At 39.8% G+C, this 19,471-nt stretch overlaps 1 protein-coding gene across 5 annotated transcripts in view; it reads left to right on the top strand.

Moving 5' to 3' along the window:
* Nucleotides 1-19,471, top strand: part of CHST15 (carbohydrate sulfotransferase 15) — a 47,170-nt gene that overhangs the window by 23,469 nt on the left and 4,230 nt on the right. For all 5 annotated transcript variants that reach the window (XM_083844565.1, XM_083844566.1, XM_083844563.1 and 2 more), the window contains 5 exons: nucleotides 4,682-5,756; nucleotides 6,536-6,875; nucleotides 10,602-10,748; nucleotides 14,643-14,799; nucleotides 18,834-18,990. In XM_083844565.1, the coding sequence (XP_083700691.1) occupies nucleotides 5,214-5,756; nucleotides 6,536-6,875; nucleotides 10,602-10,748; nucleotides 14,643-14,799; nucleotides 18,834-18,990 (1,344 nt within the window). In that variant the 5' untranslated portion in view covers nucleotides 4,682-5,213. The remainder of the gene's footprint in view (nucleotides 1-4,681; nucleotides 5,757-6,535; nucleotides 6,876-10,601; nucleotides 10,749-14,642; nucleotides 14,800-18,833; nucleotides 18,991-19,471) is intronic.

Genomic DNA, 19,471 nt, shown 5'->3' with positions numbered 1-19,471 from the left:
TGCGTGTTTTATTCTTCATGGGATTTATCTTTTTAGCTGTCCTTAGGACGATAAATAAGGCATAGTGGGTACTCCATTTTCAGTAGGTTTGTTGCTAGGCTGTAGTGGGCAGCTCTGCCTTGTGCTGATTTCGATGTATCTGTAGGTGTACCTGCCACTACTCTGGTCTTCTGCAGCCTGCACAGGGCAAGCAGGAGTCCTCTGGCCATTCAGCCTGGGCAATACTGGGCAGTTTTATGTAAAGTGGGAGTTGCACAGGGAAACTAGCAAGGAAAAAGTCAGTTTTTAACAGGCAAAAAAAACTTATTTGCCTATTATATCCTCTGTTGTCTGTAAATATATTTGTTAGGTTAAGTCTTCCTCAGTTGAAATCTGTAGTGTAGGTCCTGTTGGCTTCAGTGGGAGTTTGCTGAAATCTGAGGTAGCTATTTGAAGTGGTTTTTTTTTTTTTTTCCCCTCCCCTCCTCATTCTGATGTGTCATCTCTTATGTCCATTCTGATGTCCCCGTTTCCTACTTAGGAGATTCCCCCAAACCCTCATTTTTATGAGGAGGATTACTTTTGGCCAAGGTGCTTGAAAAGGTTTATGTTGATTCCTGCTTTGTAAGCTGGTATATATTTATGTACAGCAGAAAAATACTGCATAGACATGATCATAAATAATTCACCATTCATCTCAACAAGAGGAAATTACATGCTACATTATTCAAGAATGTACAAAGATACTGCTTGTTGTGTAAAGAGAGTAATATTCTGCCAGTGAGCCGACAGCAGTTTTGCAACTAAAATAAAAAGACATAAATGGTTTTATTACCAACTCAAGTCTCACAGCTTTTCTTCTGTCTGCAATTCACTTTCTTCTGCTGTCAGTATTGAAATACAAAAAAGGTAAAGCATATCTGTGATTATGACTGCTGGAAATGGTGAGTGGAAGAAACAACGAAGAGATACTTTAGATTGCTTGATTTCGTGGGATGAATGAGGAAAACATGGGCTTCATGCCCTGAGGAAGATCCTGGCCTTCTGGGTGTGCATTCTTCATTGCACAGTGGAAGACTGGGGAATGTATTTAATTAAAACTTCTTGGTAAAGAGAAGGGAGTGGCTGTAGGGAATTATATCCTGGTTTTTGTGTGTTTATTACAGTAGTTTAGTGTTTTTTTAATTTTTATATTGCATGACCATGACGGTGGGAAGTCATATAAAATGGTACGTCTGCAACTAAGTTATTAAAAAAAATAAATAAAAATCAACAAAACAAAAGCCCTCTCTCTATTCTATTAGCTGAGTAATATATCATATTGCCTAGTGATAGATCTTCAAAGAGATCATCTAATAAAACAACCTGTTGTAGTGCATATGCATAAGCTGGCAGAATTATGGTTACTTGTGGAACTTTAAATTTTTTCTCCTGACTGGTGTGATTAAGATCTCAGTTTTACTGGGGCCTAAGCGTATTTCTTTTTTTTTTCCTTCCCTTGTATCACCTTCCCAATAAAGCATTTTCCTCAGCTTTCAAAAGTGCAGTTAGTAAGATTTTTCCTTGAGTTTGTAATATGTATACTGCAGTTTCATGAGAAGTGTCTGCACCTATTAAGAGTTCAATAAATTTTGGTCCATTTTATTAACATGCAAATGGACATAGAATAGGACTGAGAAGCTTATGCAATGTTTCTGAGATCCTGTGATCTGAATCCATCAATGTACCTCTGATAGCTCTTTTTAAAAATTTGAGAAATAATGTCAAATACACAAGTTTTGAATTGATTCTGCAAGAGTGTATGGGGTACATTTGTTCAATCCATAACACTGTGAAAGTTTCAGGTGCTTGTTAGAAGAGGACTGGAAAATAAAATGGATTTTCTGTTAGTAGTGCACAGTAACTGGTCCCTCTGAAAATACATAGCATGGGGCTAGGAGGAGACTGAGATACTCGTTGGGTATCGTTGACTTTGGGGTGGAAGGACTGCACGAAGATATAAAAGCAGCACCTAAAATGCTTAATTGCACTGATGCTGTAGAGTTCCTTTTGGTTACTCAGTTTTTTTTATAGTTACCGCTGTAACCTGCTGCCTGTTCTTTGTGCATCTTTCAGCTCCCTTTTCTTTTCAGGGCCCTTGTTTCCATCCGGTCTTTTTGCAGTCTTTTCTGGGGGAAGGAACTCTCTTGGAAACTCTGTTCTAGCCCCAATGGATAATACCCAACTCTGCCCTTCCTGAGTCTCCTCCTGACTCCATTTCTTTCCCAGTGAAAATCTTTGCTCAGGTGCCTTATTACCTTGCATTTTGACTTGCAAAGTGGAAACTTTTTCACTTGTCAGAACCTCCCTTTCTCATCCTCCCTTTCTCTGACAATTTTGACTGTCCATGTCATTTGGAGAACTGCTGAGCTCTTCTTACTTTAAATCTTGGATCCTTCTCTCCCCATTATGGTGCTGTCAAGGAAGTGGAGGTGTTGGGGGGAGTGGATCGCTGCTCTCACAGAGTCCATGTGAGGATGGACAAGGAGTATCACAGAGACAAAGCCTTACAGCACCTTCATTCCCAGGGACTAAAGGGAAGTTGTGTCTTTACTGGGTGACAGAAGCCAAAATAAAAGTTGACCTTCAGGGGCATAACTGCTTCTTTATTTTTCAGCATCTTTTTCTTTTCCTTCTCATTCTGTCCAAGTTTACTGCTTTGTTTCTGACTTTTCAAAATTGTTTTAAAATATTTCCTGTCACAGAATGGCTCGGTTTGAAAGGGACCTTAAAGATCATCCAACTCCAACCCCCATGCCCCCATAGGCAGGGGTGCCACCCACCAGATTGGGTTGGCCAAGGCCCCATCCAGCCTGGCCTTGAACACCTCCAGGGATGGGTTATCCACAGCTTCTCTGGGCAGCCTGTTCCAGTGCCTCACTACCCTTACAGTGAAGAATTTCTTGTAGTGTCTAATCTATATCTATGTTCTTTTAATTTAATGCTGTTTTCCCCTTCATCATTATCTATCCGAGTAAAGAGTCCCTCTCCATCCTTTTTATAAAACCCCTTCAAGTATTGAAAGGCTACAAAGAAGTCTCCCCGGAGCCTTCTCTTCTCAAGGCTGAACATCCCCATCTCTCTTAGCCTTTCTTCATAGGAGAGGTGCTCCAGCCCTCTGATCATCTTTGTGGCCTTTCTCTAGACTCACTGTAACAGATTCACATCTTTCTTGTGATGGGGGCCACAAACCTGGATGCAGTATTCTAGGTGGGGCCTCACAAGGGCGGAGTAGAGGGGGACAATCAGCTCCCTCGACCTAGTGGTCATGACTCTTTTGATGCAGACCTAGGATGCAGTTGGGCTTCTGGGCTGTCATTAGTTCCCAAACCAAAGTAATTCTTGGAATTTTTAAAAATAGGTAATATAAGTATTATCTAGTGTATTGAAGCACATGTATTATCTGTGAATTTTGTATTCGATAATCTCTGTTTTGAGAAACTGGATTTGTTTTTGACTTTAAAATGTGGGTAGTTCCAGGAAGTTATTTAATAAGCTGCAAAAACAGAAAGTCTAGAGGAACTATGCATAAATATGCTGTAATTCAGACTATCCTTTTGAAAACTGAGGACTTGTTTGTGAATTTGTACATCTCTGCTCTGAATTCTGTCTGGAAAACCAGGCATGAATGCTGTCAAAGGTAGACACAAATACTTCTAACCACCTCTAGTCACTTTTTGGCTATGAGCAACTGTGCTAATGAAGTGGTTAGAGGAGGATAGCACATGTCCTGTGCATCAGGGTCCTTTAACCTGCATGGATGCGGAGGCCTCCATGAGATCCGTGAGTGCTCAAGTCCTTGGAGCAAGGGGGCATCCACTCATGTGGTCATTACTGCACAACCTCTCCTGTACTAAAGTGCGATCATTTAAGAGGATTTTCTGGGTCAGGGCCTTGTCTTGAAATTGCAGTACTGATTGTACATTTCATTTAACTAACACATCTTGCCATTTTTGTTGATTGATATCTTGTCAAAATGTATTTGACAGGTAATGCTGAAAGCATCTTAGTGCCTTTGTAGTGCATTGCTGGTGGTTGCTCTTGTCACAGAACCACTTGTTCCAGAAAACAAAGATCCTGATAGGAGTTTTTGCTTATGTCTATTATTTAATCTCTTAAATTTACTGAATGTTTTACTTGTGGCTTTTTTATTTGTTTTTTGGCTGTCTTCCCCTTGTGCTTGAAAGCATACTGTTGTCTTATCTCTACCTTGTCCTCTTACCTGGGTTCCTGCCCCACTTCAGGAAAGTTAATTTAAGGTCCCTGTGCACAGATACAGGGTGAACATTTAAACCTGTGTTATTGGCTACTGTCCAAAAATGCTTTCAGACTTAAAGAGCAGATTAAAAGCTGTTATAGAGGTTAGTGAGCAGGTGATGTAGGTAGAGTAGTGTTACCTGTGTCAACAACTGTTTGCTGATGTGAGCAGGTGGGTGACTGAAAAGAAATGGCAACTCACTGCGGGCTTGAAGCCAAGCGTTTCCTGGGTTTAATATCATGAGTGCCGCAATTAATATACTTAGCAAACAGAAGGCATCTTTCATACGGTAGTGTGAAATTACTTGTGATGGATTGCAGTTTTGCTATGACCTTGAATGAAGGTGAATGTACATATTACTCATTTGCTCTTCTGCGTGTGTCAACACACGTTTTTTTTCTTTAGGTTGCACAATGCACATCTTTGAGAACATCTCTGGGACAATGAAGCTTCCAGGAGCAGAAGTCTGATTTGGAACCTGCTTGTTTTAAGAATATCTGGGAATTTCTATGCATATTTGCTTATTCCAACGTAAATCAGAGGACAATGAATTCTTTTTATTTTTTGTATATTTTCATGCCAAGTAACAAATTTTCTTCTTTCCCGTTCTGTTCAATGGGAAAAACTTGAGCCAGTTGTGTAGCTGATTTTTATTTTGCCACATTCCTCCTCCTGAGCCAATTTCTTGGAAAACGCGTCTACAATACATCTATTTTTGTAGTTGGATTTATTTTTTTTTCCCCTGTATATGTCATATTTCACTTCTGGAGTCCTTTTAACTGTTCTGGTTTGAACCTGTACTTTTGTGTCACTGAGAATTCATAGAATCACTCAAGGAATTAAATAATTTCAGACTTGCAGAAGATGACTCATATGCTTCAGAAACATTTTTGTGGCTGTGCTAGGCTCATTAATACAGGAGTTTAACAGTACTAATATGAAGCATTGCATTAATTGTTGCATACATTTATTACCAAATGACTTGCACAGACAGTGTTTCAGATGCCGTGGACCTAGCCATAATAACCAGAAGTGTCCCGTTTGCAAAGGAGAAAATAAAAATCATTTGTACACTGATAGCAAGCAGATGAAGTTGCTTGCAGTTTTGGAAGTAAGGACTGATCACAGTGAAAGCTGGCATGGATTTCCCTGCTTGAAGAAGGGGAAGCTATGCAGCTTAATATTTGGGTTGATTATAATGACTCTAGTGATGGCATCCTATGTACTGACTGGAGCCAAACATGGCCTGTTGTTAATACCGTCTCCCTTCCATTACGGAGCTTTTACTAGCAATCCAAGCTTAATGGACAATGAAAGCCTTAGTGAGATGAAAGACCATTACCAGTCTTCTAAAATTAATATTTCATATGTAAAGGATTATCCAAGCATTAAATTAATTATTGACACTATTTCTTCAAAGATAGAGTTTATAACAAGACAGCGCCCTGATTTAGAAGAGCTGAGGAAACAAGAGCCACATGTAAGTAAGAGTTAAAGTGTGTCTGAAATTAATGCATGCTGGTTTATTTCAAGAATTTGGGGTCAATCTTTTGCTAAGATAAAAACAGTGCAGATGCTCTCATGTTCGTATTGTGATTTATACCACCTGGAACCTCCTTATTTATACCAGTTGAAGAGTTGATGTTATAGATCAAGTCCTTCAGAGTCAGAGGCAAAATGGATGGGCTATATAAATGGTCTTGACACCTGAAACAAAAAATCAGGCAGTCTTCCGGCAGCTGTACACTCTCATTGAATTGAGAACCTTGTCTCACCCAAAATCATTCTGAGTTAGTCAGATTTGCCAGTCACCTAAAGTGATAAATAAGAAGGGAGACTTTCTAACTACCTGTGTGCGTTCCTGAAAAACTGGTTATTGCAAACCTTGTGTTTCAGAATTAACAACTGGAAGTTAATTTGTATATTACAACTTTGACTTGAAAAATTAATTCCTGGGGTGGTGGGGGATGTGGGGTTTTGTTAATCTGCCTTCTGGCCTTAAATTCAAAGGATTTTTAAACGTGCTTCTCTCCCAGTCCAACTGTTTGCACTGGAGTTTTTTCCAGTGCCATCAGAAGTAAGTTAAGTCAATTTCTTAGTTTAAATACTTTTTTTTTTTAATATATTTAAAACAGGGTGGGGGGGCAGGGGATGTTAATGATAATGTTTCTATTGTGTTGTATCATTGTGCTAAGTTAGAAAAATATAACTGCCACTTTTTTTCTGCCTTGACTGAAATTATTGTTCTTTATGTTGCAGATGTTTTCAGTAATTCCTAATAAATTCCTTCCAAATAGCAAGAACCCTTGTTGGTATGAAGAGTACAGAGGAAACACAACCACAGATCCTTATACAACGAACTCCTATGCACTGTATTCAAAGCGTTTTCGAACCATATTTGATTACCTCAGGAAGGTATTTTGGAACCACTTGTACCATTACAAGGACAAGCACTACCGGCTGCGCTGCCTCCCCCACTTCTACATCATCGGCCAGCCCAAATGTGGGACAACAGACTTGTACGATAGGCTCAGGCTGCATCCCGACGTTCGGTTCTCAGCAATCAAAGAACCACACTGGTGGACAAGAAAGCGGTTTGGTGAGTAAACGTGCCCTCTGGTATTCAGGAGGGTGGTCTATGAAGCTTTGGTGTTACTTGTATGTATGTGGGGTGAATTATATGGATCTGGTCCATATTGGTTTACCTTGAAACAACTGAAGGTGATGGATACTCAATAGGTTCTAGCCTGCTTCTGTTTAATAATGTTTTGTGTTAAACCTTTCAAGATGATGCACATTAAATTTGGTTTCGTTGCAGTGGATTGGAAAAGTCTAGAAAAATATAAAGACACTGGATAAAACCAACTATGTTTTGTAAAAGCAAGAAAAGGAACAGTTAGGTTGTGATAAGAGGTTTAAAGAATAGCAGTAATAATTTTACCATGCAAAATTTTTCTGTGAAGTATGGATAAACGATGGGACATTATTTGATACATGAGTGTCTTCTGCCCTTGTGATTCAGTAAATACAACTGTGTATTATAGTGGCAGCTTCACTAGTGTTACAGCTCTAGTCAAATGCTCTGTGTGAGACATCTCTCTCACACGGAGGAACATGGATGTATTCTTAATGCTCTTTTCCTGAGTGACATCAGTATTTTAGGAAATGGTTCTTCATCTCTGAAGGCAGAATGGAACAGCTGAGGTTGTGGCTGCTTCTTCAAAGCATGTCTGAAAACCATGGGCCTGAATGCATTGTTTTATCCAACTGAAGTGTTTTTATCTTTCTTGTTCTCTCTTCTGTGGGTACGAAGGCAGGTCAATCTTGTGGCTAAAGACTGGATGAGACTCAGAAAGTCCAAGTTCAGTTCTTGACTTTACTGTGTGCTTAGTGCTTTCCTCTAAATGCAGGCGTATATAGTACTTGCTTTATTTCACCCAGGCTTTGTGTTTTGTCACGGTAATAGTGGTTGGGTCTAGCTGCTAAGTTCTAGGATGTTGATATCAAAGTTCACAGGCTTTTCAGTGGTATTATTGTTTCCCAGTAGATGCTGGTTATTTTACAACGACGTTATCTTTCCTTCCGTATGTGATTTGCTGTGCTCTAATGCAGCCATTGCCTTTGGAGCAAGGGAAAACCTAGCACTGTGGGGTAGATCATTTGATGAAGCCTTTACATCACTACTTCCCTGTGGTGCTTTTCCTGAGCTTCCTTGAAATCAGAAACTCTCTCTCCTAATGAACTGCCATGGCTAACATTAGGCTGATTTCTGAGGGACTGGGACACCTGCAGTGCTGCCTCTGTGCTTTATTTTGGGGTTGTACCTTCAATTCATTCCCATACACATGGTGTTACCATTTCCATCTCCCTTCTTTTTGCCTTGAAGCCCTGAAAAACCCTTGAGCTCCTGCAGATGGGGGGTTTGATCATTGCTGTTTGGCTCAGCCACAGATCTGGGATTCTTAATTTCTTATACAGAAATGGCTTAGCTGTGTTCTTGGGGTTTGTTTTCTTCCTTTGAAAGTTTCGTGAGAAAGTGGCTCGTACTAAACCCACAGTGGTGTTTCATATGTAGTGCACCACAAAGCTAGTGCAGAAACAGTGAGCTTGGCTTCCTTTGTCTCTAATACAATTAACCCTCTTCAATGTATTGTAGACATTTAGAAAATGTTTCTTATAAATTAAGAGTTAAAACAATATGATGAAAATACAGTTTTGCTTTCAAGATAATTGTCTCCAGTACTGGAGGTACAGGAGGTACCAGTGTGAATGAAGGAGCTCGGCTAGTTGCAAAGTCAAAGAAAAGAAGCATTGTGGTGCCTCCTGAAGTCCCCTGAGAAGGAGTTCATTCATCACAGTCAGTGGCTGACTGAAAATGAATGATAAGAATTGCCTCATGACCTGCAGGTGGAAAGTCAGATCAATGAGGAAAGTGGATTTGAGACTTGGACACCTTCCAGTGCGAATGCCGTGCTGCTTGTTTCTGGGTGTCTGGATGCAGGGACCATCAGCAAAACCATCTGTGGAAGATTGTCTTCCAGGAGAGTGCTGGCAGGAAAGGCAGAAGCAAACTCTCAAGTGATGAACTAAGCTAAAATCCTTGATGCTAAATGAGTATCTACACTTACTGTAGTCTTAACAGCAATGTTTGCAATTCATGGTGGAGGAGGCTGTGCACTCAATCTCACTAAAGCCAAGAGAGTTGCTCAGAAATGGACCAACTGAACAGAAGTCAGTTTGGAATGAGTGTAATTTGAGAACAAGGATGAATTCCAGTCTCAGTGCTGGCACTCACAAACCTTCCACATGCACAACCTTGTGGTCAGTCACTGGGGGACCTGCAGCAGATCCACAAAGGGAACTTTCTTTCCATAATCAGTTTGTTTGTTTGTTTGTTTTTAAAGCTGAAGAATGAGGAAAGGTTGCAGAGCTTGGCATCTTATTGAAGTAAGATCTATAGAGATGACCTTCTGGCCATCTCAGGCAGTCTGCCATAGAGAAAAACTAAATTTTAATTTTTTCTGCCCCCGAAGTACTTTAGATAATGGTTGCTATTCAGCAAAATGAAAAATAAAAAGGAGAAAAAAAAAAAAAGAACAAGTAGGCTAACGAATGAAATAGAGACAGCCCTCTTTAAAAGCCAGCTTGTGGATATGACTTCTATGCTGCTGGTTATTATCTTGTTTAGTTTGTAACACTTATCTGGAGAAGAAAGTCTCTTTGTTCTATGGCATTCCCTGATTCAGGGATTTTTATAAGACAGACTAGTTTCAGCTGAAGCTAAACAACCCTCCTGGGAAGGTCCCTTTTCACAAATCACCACTTTCCCGTTCCGATGGGATGGTTGATGCTCTACAGGACTTTGTCCCAGCTTGACTGTCTCTCTTTCCTGGCTCTTAGCCACAGCTGCTGCTCCCATGAGTGGGGTGGCAACAAATCAAGGCAGCCTGTAGCACCATGCATTTTTGAGCCTTTTTTTTTTCCTCCTTTAAAAACAAAACAAAATACACTGCTGAGCTTTTCTCCAACTTCATTAAATCTAACTTTCCTAAAGGGGAAAATCAGAGGAAATAAGCAAAAGGACCCTCTTGTTGAGCTTTTCTCTCACATAAATGATAATTACCTGCCTTGCAGGAACAGAAAATGAGAGCCAAGGAGTCCTGCTCTATGCCCTTAGTTTTGTTCCCCCTTGGTTGTTTTCCTTGACCTCTGTCTGGCTGAGAAATGTGGCTCACAATGATGAGAAATGCAGGGAGAAGGCTGATGATATTGAATGCACCCTACAGCACATGGAGGGATAGGGAAAAAAGTTACTATCGTGGAGCCTTGCTTTCTTACTTCTGAAAGATAAAGACATGAATAATTTCCCTGTTTTCTGACTTTGATAAATGTACATCAATTTACATATTTGGCATCAGAGTCTGTTCTTAGTCTCAATACAGTAAATCTAGTTGGAGTCCATATTACTCCGGTTCATACCAGTGAAAATGAAAGCAGAATTTTGTCTTTTATATTCATTCATTCTAAATGCTAAATTTTGAAGAAAATAAATGCAAGCTATTCATGCAGAAACTATAAAACAGAATACTTAAGATATTCATATCACTAAGAATTTATGGCTTAATCGTGTAATATCTTGAATCTCAGTTACTCCATTATTGACTCTTTTATCTGAGTGCTACATTTCATGGCTCTAATTCTGTGCCAATGTTAGCTGGCTCAGATCCAGCAATGTCAAGGAAGCTGTCTTGATGTACACCAGCAGTTAATCTTGCCTTGCTATTATTATTATTATTTTAAACTTCTCTCTTTTCACTGTCTTTAGGAATCATTCGTCTGAGGGATGGATTTCATGACCGCTACCCAGTGGAAGATTACCTTGATCTGTTTGACTTAGCAGCACATCAAATTCAGGGCGTACTGCAGAGTGAAGCAGCAAAAGAGCACAGCAAGACGAATAACATCATAATTGGTAGGGCAAATACAGCTTCTGAAATGTGTTTTCATCTCTGTGTTTGTAGCATCCATACTGTAGGCACGAAAAGGGCATTTTCTCAGGGGTGACTGGTTCACTGCATGGGGCCACTGATGCTTGTTTCCCCTGCTGTGCACGGATAGGGCAGAAGTTCTTATCTTGAGAAGATGCCTGAGAAAGCAATAAATGCCTGATGAACATCAGCATTTAATTAAATAATAAAATAAAAAGAAAGCGAGGGAACTTGGTTACTCCTTCAAACGTTTTAATTTTGTTTTCATTACAAAGGGTTTGTCTGTATCCACAGGATTGTAGCTTCAGGTTCAAATGCTGCAATGTTTCTTCCCAGGCATAGCAAACAAATTGTAGTATTACTACTTACAAAATGACACTGTAGAAATCCTGTAGCTGACTGGAGACAGTTTCCATGATAGTGACACAAGAGGCTCTTCTCAAGCTCCATCATAAGACACACATAGGAAGAAAGACCACCATGTTTTGTGTCATCATCCTTATGTAGCCATTCTGGCTTCAGCTGGGCTACAACAGTAGCCTATGGTGGACTGATATAAACAGGATGAAACCCTGAGCTGCTTCATTAACAGCAAAGATAACACAAATTCAAGAGCAGGAGTATACAGAGTCAAGCTGAAGCTATCTTGCACTGCATTATTTTTCAGGTGTGGAACTGAGAGGCATGGTACAGGATCGAATTTGAAGAAAATTTTATGGTTCCAGTTGATATTAAGTTACTCAATTAGCATTAAAAATAGAAATATCCAGTTTAGAAAAGCTGTTGTGTTGCACATTATGGAAGCCTATGATCAGGTCCAGGCTCCACGGAAGGATGCCTGGGTTGCTTTCCATGACACGTGGTATTCAGTAGACCATGCTCATCCACCGTGGTGCAAACGGATTGCAGTGCCTGTGAAGAAAATCAGCAGAAATTCTTAGATTCTGTTTTTGCTTTCTGCTAGAAGCAGAAAGCCAAGGGGAAGAAACTTTTGCTGATCTTACTCTGTCACCTCCAAATCTTCCAGGGAAACCTGACACCACCATGAAAATATTAGTTGGGCAAGAGGTAGTTCCTTGTTGAAAAGAGACTTTTGAAATAAGCTGAAGTTGTTATCCTACAGAAATTGCAGACAAGGGTTTTGCTGCCTGCTCATGAAGAGAATACCCTCAGAATCCTCTTTTTCATTTAATTTTAACCAAAAATAAATTCACCTATTGTTGGCTTGATGGAATGGTGACATTGTGTTACATTTCTTAAGCCAGAGACTTGGCTATAGTCACATTTGTTCAATACTTCCTTAGCCTTTAAGTCTACCATTTGGTTTATTAAATATTCAGTGCTGAGCAAAAGTTGCAAGACTGGGTCTTTAGAAATGTTGCCATAAAGGACATCTGCAGATTTTCCTCCTACTTACAATAGTATCTCCTGTCCTTTCATGGGTGAATTGTTTATACTAATTAAATACACTAATCTAATTGGCTGTGTACATCTTTGATTACTTACCTCCTGTTACAGCTTTTTCTAGAGTTCAGTTTGTGTTTCTTTTTCCTGTAGTCTCATTTCTTGTTTCATTAAGGTTCTGTTCACTTTTCTTATTAAGTTTACAGGAAAAGTCCTGAATGATTATGCTCATTAACTTTTTTTTATTACCTTGGTGAAACAAAACAAAGCTAGCTACGATAAAATGAATCTGTATGAATGTCAGGTTTGCTTAGAATCCTGCGTTTTCCTCTTTCAGGTTATTAGAAAGAAAAATCTAATTAAACCTGTAAACATTTCAGTAGTTCATCATGCTATGTTATTTTGAAAACGTAAACTTCATTGGGTATTATACTTAGTGGGTAATAATTGCATTTTTCCAAATAAAATTATGTCTGCTTAGAGAGAATTAAAGTGGACAATGCTGAACTAGCTTGAGGGAGCTTGAGCAGGACTTGTTTATCTATGATCATTAATATCATTAATTCACAAGAATGTCTTTTGAAAGCACAATATGATTATAATCCATTAATGACTGAATATAGAAGTTATACATTTATTCTTTGAGCAGCTTAGTAATTCATGTGTTCTTTAAGTCCTTGAGAAAAAAAATACATTTTTGGTTGCGCTGCAGTAATTTCATAGAATTACTATAGCAGCGATTAATTTCTCTCATGTTTGGTATGGCTGACTCTCTTTGCAGATATTAAATCTGTATTATAACTCAGAAAAGAGCACTATCAAATTATCAGAAGTTTTTTGGGCTGCTTCAGGAAATTAAAATTATAATTAGCAGGGACCAGAATGATTCTTTTTTCTTTTTTCTTTTTAATTCTTGATGGCCATCTTGTTTTGAGACTTGCATTCTGGAACCCAACCTAAGCTGGACTATTAGAGCATTTATCTGCATTAGATGGTGCGACATTGGTCTTCCCTTGCTCCTGCGCTGCCTGCAGATTTTGGTGGTGGCAGCTGATCCAGCTGAAGTGATTTCTATGGAGTATTTTGATCTGCGGTATTAAGAGAATCTGCCCATTTATGTCTAAATGCATTGACTTTGTTTAGTTCAAATAGCACGTGTGTATGCAGATGTTCTTATGTTCAGGTTTAGTCACCCTATGTGAGCTAATTAGGGAAATGCTCCGTCCAATACAGAGCATGAAATAAAATCAGAAGTCTGTGGAGCACAGGTGTGTGAAGGAAAATCAGAAGAACCGTATTGAGAGAGGAAGAGGCTGTGTATAAAAGAGTATGGAGTTGAAGAGCTTACACTGCAGTAAGAAATATGGGAAAATGTGCCCTCTTCTGCTAGCACTGGAATAGCTTCTGTGGCCCAGCTATCTCAGCGCTTGTCCCATATTTAGTCTTTTGTGCTTCTGCTTCAGCCATCACGGGAGCCAGGCTAAGTGAGTTTTAATTGACAAGTCAAAGCCTACCGATGATTAGGCGATGCCTTGGCTGATTAATTTAGAATGAAAAAACAGAGCTGTTGTGGACACCCAGCTTTAACCAATGGACCTGATCCCCTCCTTTTGAAATGAGGCAAAATGAACATGACAGAAGATTAATGTGTTTTCTAATAACTCCCAGACTTTATTAATGAATCACATTATATTAAGCTAGAGTTTGGAGCAAATAACTATTTCATGTTGTGTTTTGGCAATCTTTTAAAATCTTTATTGGTCTTTCCCAAGAGAGAAAACAAAAACAGAAAATCATGTGCAGGTCTACAAGCCTGCAATAGTGTTATTATTTTTTTCATCTCATTCCTTTTGATTCAAAAAAACTCATTAACAAGAGTTAGCTCTCATTAGGCTGTCAAAGAGTAGAAGTTTCCAAAAGGCTTCTATATCACATATGCTTTATTAAGCAGCAGTGTGCCACATAAATGCCACTATTAGTTAAAAAGACAGGGAAGACCGAGCAATTCAAAACATCATATCAGATCATATATTTAGCAGCTGAAGCATCATATACCTTGTTCTGGTGGAGGTGTTACCTATTGTGTTTCTCCCTGTAGCATTGCCTTAAGAGTATGCCTCTTCAGAATCTAAGTATGTAAGAATTTGACATTTAATGAAATGTTAATCTTTAGTAAATACTTACATTTCACTTGTTCTATAATAATTGCAGTTATATATTAAAAAGAAAAAAAGGCAGTGGGGACATTAATAGTTCATGTCTAATTGCATAAAACCTGCCATAGCCATCACCAGCTTCATAAAGGTTGAGGCAGCGTGACTGCTCTAGCTCTGGGGTGCATCAGCCAGATCCATCTGGAAGAACCCACAAGGTGTGTTGAAGTCAGCTTTTAAATGGTCTACACCAGCTACTGTATTTCCACACTGATACAAAGAATGAAATGAGTTACTAGCAGCGATGTTTTTCACTTCCAGGGGAGGCCAGTGCCTCAACGATGTGGGACAACAATGCATGGATTTTCTTTTATGACAACAGTACTGAAGGAGAACCTCCTTTCTTAATCCAGGATTTTATCCATGCCTTCCAACCGAATGCCAAACTTATCATCATGCTGAGAGATCCTGTTGAAAGGTGAGCAAAGATTGCATTGCAAAAGCATGCAAGAACATTTTCTTACTATAACAACTTGATTCAGTCTTGCTCTGGGGCACAAATAAACGCTCGTGTGGTATTTGGTCAGTTACTTAGTTTATCATATCATGTTCTTGGTCTGTAATTTTTGGAGTATGTAATTGTGATAGTGTATTAAAGAGAGGTGTGTGAGTGTAATGCCCCAGTGAGTGCCATGCACAGACACCAGAGCTACTCAGAACAAAGCAATTTGTACGTTGCCTAGTACAATGGAAGTCTATTACCTGAGCTGACATGCCCTGGTTCTCAGCAGGGCTCACTAGGCTGAGCATGGCATGGCATTTACATGTCTCAGCATAAGTGGCCCTGAGAAGGGCTTCCATCCATATTAAATAATAAGTTTTATGTCTTCAAGGGCATACGGTTCTAAATAATCAAAGGGTTGTGAAGAGCTCCAGAGTCAATAAACAATACTTTTCTTTTTTTTTTTAATATGAAAAATGCTTGGTGCAACACCCATAAAACTTCCTAAAGCAATTTTAGCTTGCAGAGCTAACAGCTACTTAGGAGTTCCCCCTTCGTCTTCCTGACTTTGTCTGCAAAGGAAGGGCTCTACTTGCGCAAAAGTATGAGCTGCTTTTGATAGGTTTTCCACTGTTTTAGCCACAAATGTCCTTCCTTCCATCTGCATTTCAATCTTCCTCTCTCCAGTTTTGTTTGAGAGTTTTAGGGGATTTCTTTCCAGCGTCCTCTGAAGGAGGAAGATAATGGGGGTGTGGGGGTGAAGGAGACAAAGGCAGAGACCTTTTCAGGTACCTATTCAGGTTACGTGGGGCTGGGTCAGAGCTCAGGGGCACCCAGGAGCACCCAGGAAAGAGGAGAGAAGGATGCAGATGTTGATGGGGACCTACTCATGAAGTGCAGAGCTGTGTGAGCCTCCCATCTCCCATGTCAGCAAATACAGCTCTCAACCCTTAACGGCTTCTCCTGACCTCAGGATTTAACAGATGGTAATTTTATGAGAAAGAGCTGGCCGAAGTGAATTCCTCATGTAAATTACCAACAAATTCCCTGATTGCTTTAACCACCCTCTGTAATGTGGGTGTAGCTCTTTGCCAGCTGTAATGAGGGTGAGATGAAAAGTGAGTTTCTCCTCCCTTACTGTATGTATGGTAAATTGGTTTCTTGTTTGTGAAGTCCTTGCAGCTTTACAGCTCCTCTGAATGGAGGAAGGGGCACCAGGGGACAGCTGCCTTACAGTAGCAAGGAAGGTGAGGGGGCAGTGTGCAGGTGCTGCACGGGGTCTGAGAGCAACTGCCCAGTGCCCCCCAAAATGGGGTGTGTTTGAAGGACATCAAGGTTGGTGATGGTGGGTATTGATGGTGTCCTTATTTCATTGTAATGGATGGGGTTTGAGGGTAATGACTTCAAGTAGCTCGAACAGCTGAAATCCTAATCAGCAAAGGTTTTATTTCCACACAGATGTCCCCAGAATTAAAAACAGATGGGAAGAAATATAGAAAATCTCAGCTGCCCTGCAGAGAGAGAGAAAGCTTGTCTTCAAGATCATAGTTTTCCATAAGATGTCAGCAAGTCTTTAAAACTATGGGTTTATTTTAATGCACGATTAGAAATACTAAGCGCTCCTATTAAGCCTTTTAAACAAACAGCAGCCAACCCATGCTGTACTTGATGCCTGCTGGCTGATTTCCTCAGGCAGGAACCTTTCCACCTCTAGGAGCAGCTGGTTGTGCCCTACCCGGGATGAGTCTTGTTCATGTTGTTGTTTGCTCGCTGTTAAGCGGCACTCTTCACAGGCACACACTTTTCTGCACACAGGAGAGGCTGTTGTGCGTCCAATGTAGCTGAAGTTGGCTGGCTCTGCCCCATAGCTTTGCTTCATCTCATCCTTGTCCTCTTTGGTGGGTCCAGCAGAAGGACTCCTGGAGGAAAAGGACAGGCATGGTGCTGTGGTCATAGTCCTCAAGAACAATTGGGCATCGCTCTCCTCAAGTACTGGTTAGTCTGGTCCATGCCTGGTACCCTTCCTCCTTTCCTGTGCTCTGAGATGGAGCTTTTTCGTTTAAATATATATTTATTTATATATATATTGCTTCCAAATTGTTCATAAAACAGGACTGAGATGAATTCTTCTTAACTTTCATGGCAATTTTTCCAAAATGAAAAACAAGTCACCAGTAATATATTTAATTTTATTTTTTTAAAGTCTATCAGCATTAAATTAATAACTATGGGACATAACTAATACAGACACCCTCTGCTGAGATTTTTATTTTTTAAGCAGTTTTCAAAACACCTAGATCAAATACACTTACAGTGGGCAGTGCATAGTATGGCAGAATATTGTTAAATTAGTAAATTGAGCAACCTTGGCAAATTCTCTGCTTTCACTACAAAGAGCAAGGAGAAGGACATAGCAGCTGGGGCTGTGTGCTGCCTGTGCAGCTGGGTCTCCTGTGGACATGGGAAGTGATGCCAGGCAGCAGCATGTCAGCATTTGCCAGACTGGAAAGAACTGGGCAAAAGTAATGATTTTCAATCTTTCTTAATGGATGATGCATTGGTTGCTGCTGCCTCATTTTCTATGCTTTGCCGTGATTTCTATTTTAAAGGGTGTAAAAACTGAATTAAAAACAGTCTGCAACATATGCATCCCTTCTCTTCCTTTTTAAATGTACAGAGAATTTGTCTGTCATATGGGAATAAAAATCTTGTTCTTGCAAAACACTAACATAAATAATGAGTGCAGAGGGGCAATTCCTGGGCTTAAGTGCTTTGCTGGATTAGGGCCTAAACTTTCCAAATTAAATGATGAGTTTTAAAGTACCTGTGGCAACCTAGGGAAGTAAAAATATAAAACGAGTGCAATACAAAAGACTACCGCACTAATAAAATGAGCCTTTTTTTTTTTTTTGAAAGAGGCTGAAAGATACCTTCTGTTGGGAGGTGGTGCCATGGAGCTGTAACATGGGTAATATGAGAACACTGGGAAAGTAAATCCCTCTCAAGTGTTACAAAACTGGCTAAATAAGAAAGAAAATTAAAATACCATGTTCAGCAGATGATTCACAAACTAATATTTGTCATGCTACAGCATCTCCCTTGTCTCTTTGGACCATGCATTGTTGCAGAGTTTAATCAAGGTCTTAAGGATTAATGCAAAAGTAGATTTGTTACTTGCTTCTAGGTTTGGGGCTATTTTCCCACCGCCACCACCCAAAGGGATTTGATTTTAGATAATCTTTCTTGAGAGATGTTAAGCAACTGTAAAACTTGTGCTAAAAATGTGCAATGAGGGGAAACCTCCTGTGCAGCAACTTAGAGGAATTCCTGCTGCTGGTGGTTAGTGCAAGGCTCTGCTCTCCTGCAAACACAGGGAAGAAAAGTGGAATGATGTAAATTGGGGAGTTTTCAATGGGCAGTTGACATAGAAACAATTTTGGATTTGGAGGTGGAGCTTCCTGGAAAAACTAGGAAATCTAGATTTTTTTATTATTTCTGATGATGGCCAGCTTGGTAATCAGAGAAAAAATGTTGTTTCTAACTCATCCCATTCCCCTGTTGGTTTTGGTTTCAACTGTAAGTTGTTGAAATAAAGACTGTTTCTATCTTTTCTATGTGCTATGGCAGCGTGGAGCACCTAGTACAGGGGGGTACTGATATCTGCCTAGACCAGTTCTACCATTTATAGATAACACAATTTTAAAGTATATATGTTCAAAAAGTTTGCCTTTATGAGAAATTACTGGCTCATGCGATTACTAGGGTCTAGATCTCACAAGATGCTGACCTAGCAAGCGGGGAAGATTTTGAGCAGCTCCGTGGAGTAGCTGTCATTCTGAGCCAAAGCCCATCAAATTGAATAGAAAATGTGTCATGGCTGAACAGGGCTGGTGGGGCAATGTTACACACACGTGCCACTGCTCTCAATTCATGTAAGTGATTGCCATTGTCATGTAAATAGATCTTCTTTCATTTCCTCTGTCATTTACTTGCACGTATTTCATCCACAGATTGTACTCTGATTATCTGTACTTTGCAAGTGCTAATAAATCTGCAGAAGATTTTCATGAGAAAGTGGCAGAATCACTGCAGCTGTTTGAGAATTGCATGCTGGATTACTCACTGAGAGCCTGCGTCTACAACAACACCCTTAACAATGCCATGCCCGTACGTATTTCCAATAACGTTGGATTCCTCGCTTGGATAATGACACACTGTGTCAAGGTTGTTAAAATGCCAAAACGCTGTGCCTATAAACATCAAGAAATAAAACTTTCTTCCTTTTCATTTGTAAAGCGGATGACATAAATATATATGTAAGCATGTAAAAGCTGATGTACTGGCTCAGCTGTCTCCTCAGTCTGTTCCCTGATGAATGCCAACAGCAATAATACAGTCTTTCTATTGTGCAGGCGTATGGAGAGCACATTTAGGGAAGATTACAGTTTAATGTGTAAGCTTTTTGCAAATCTCTCCAAAAAGTAGCTCTGGCAAGGACCTTTGTGGTAGGAAATTGCCTCAAAAACAGAATAAATTATGTATTCTTTCACAAGAGAAGTCTACCAATAACTAGATAAATCTTCCTTTTTTAAATTGTGCACATCTAAAAATGATAAAGAGAAATACAGAAACTGCTGGCAGAGGATTG

This window comes from Anser anser (genome assembly GCF_964211835.1).
Source record: "Anser anser genome assembly, chromosome: 7".
Lineage (NCBI taxonomy): Eukaryota > Metazoa > Chordata > Aves > Anseriformes > Anatidae > Anser > Anser anser.
Note: the sequence above shows the minus strand (reverse complement) of the source record. Positions and strands in the feature narration are given on the sequence as shown.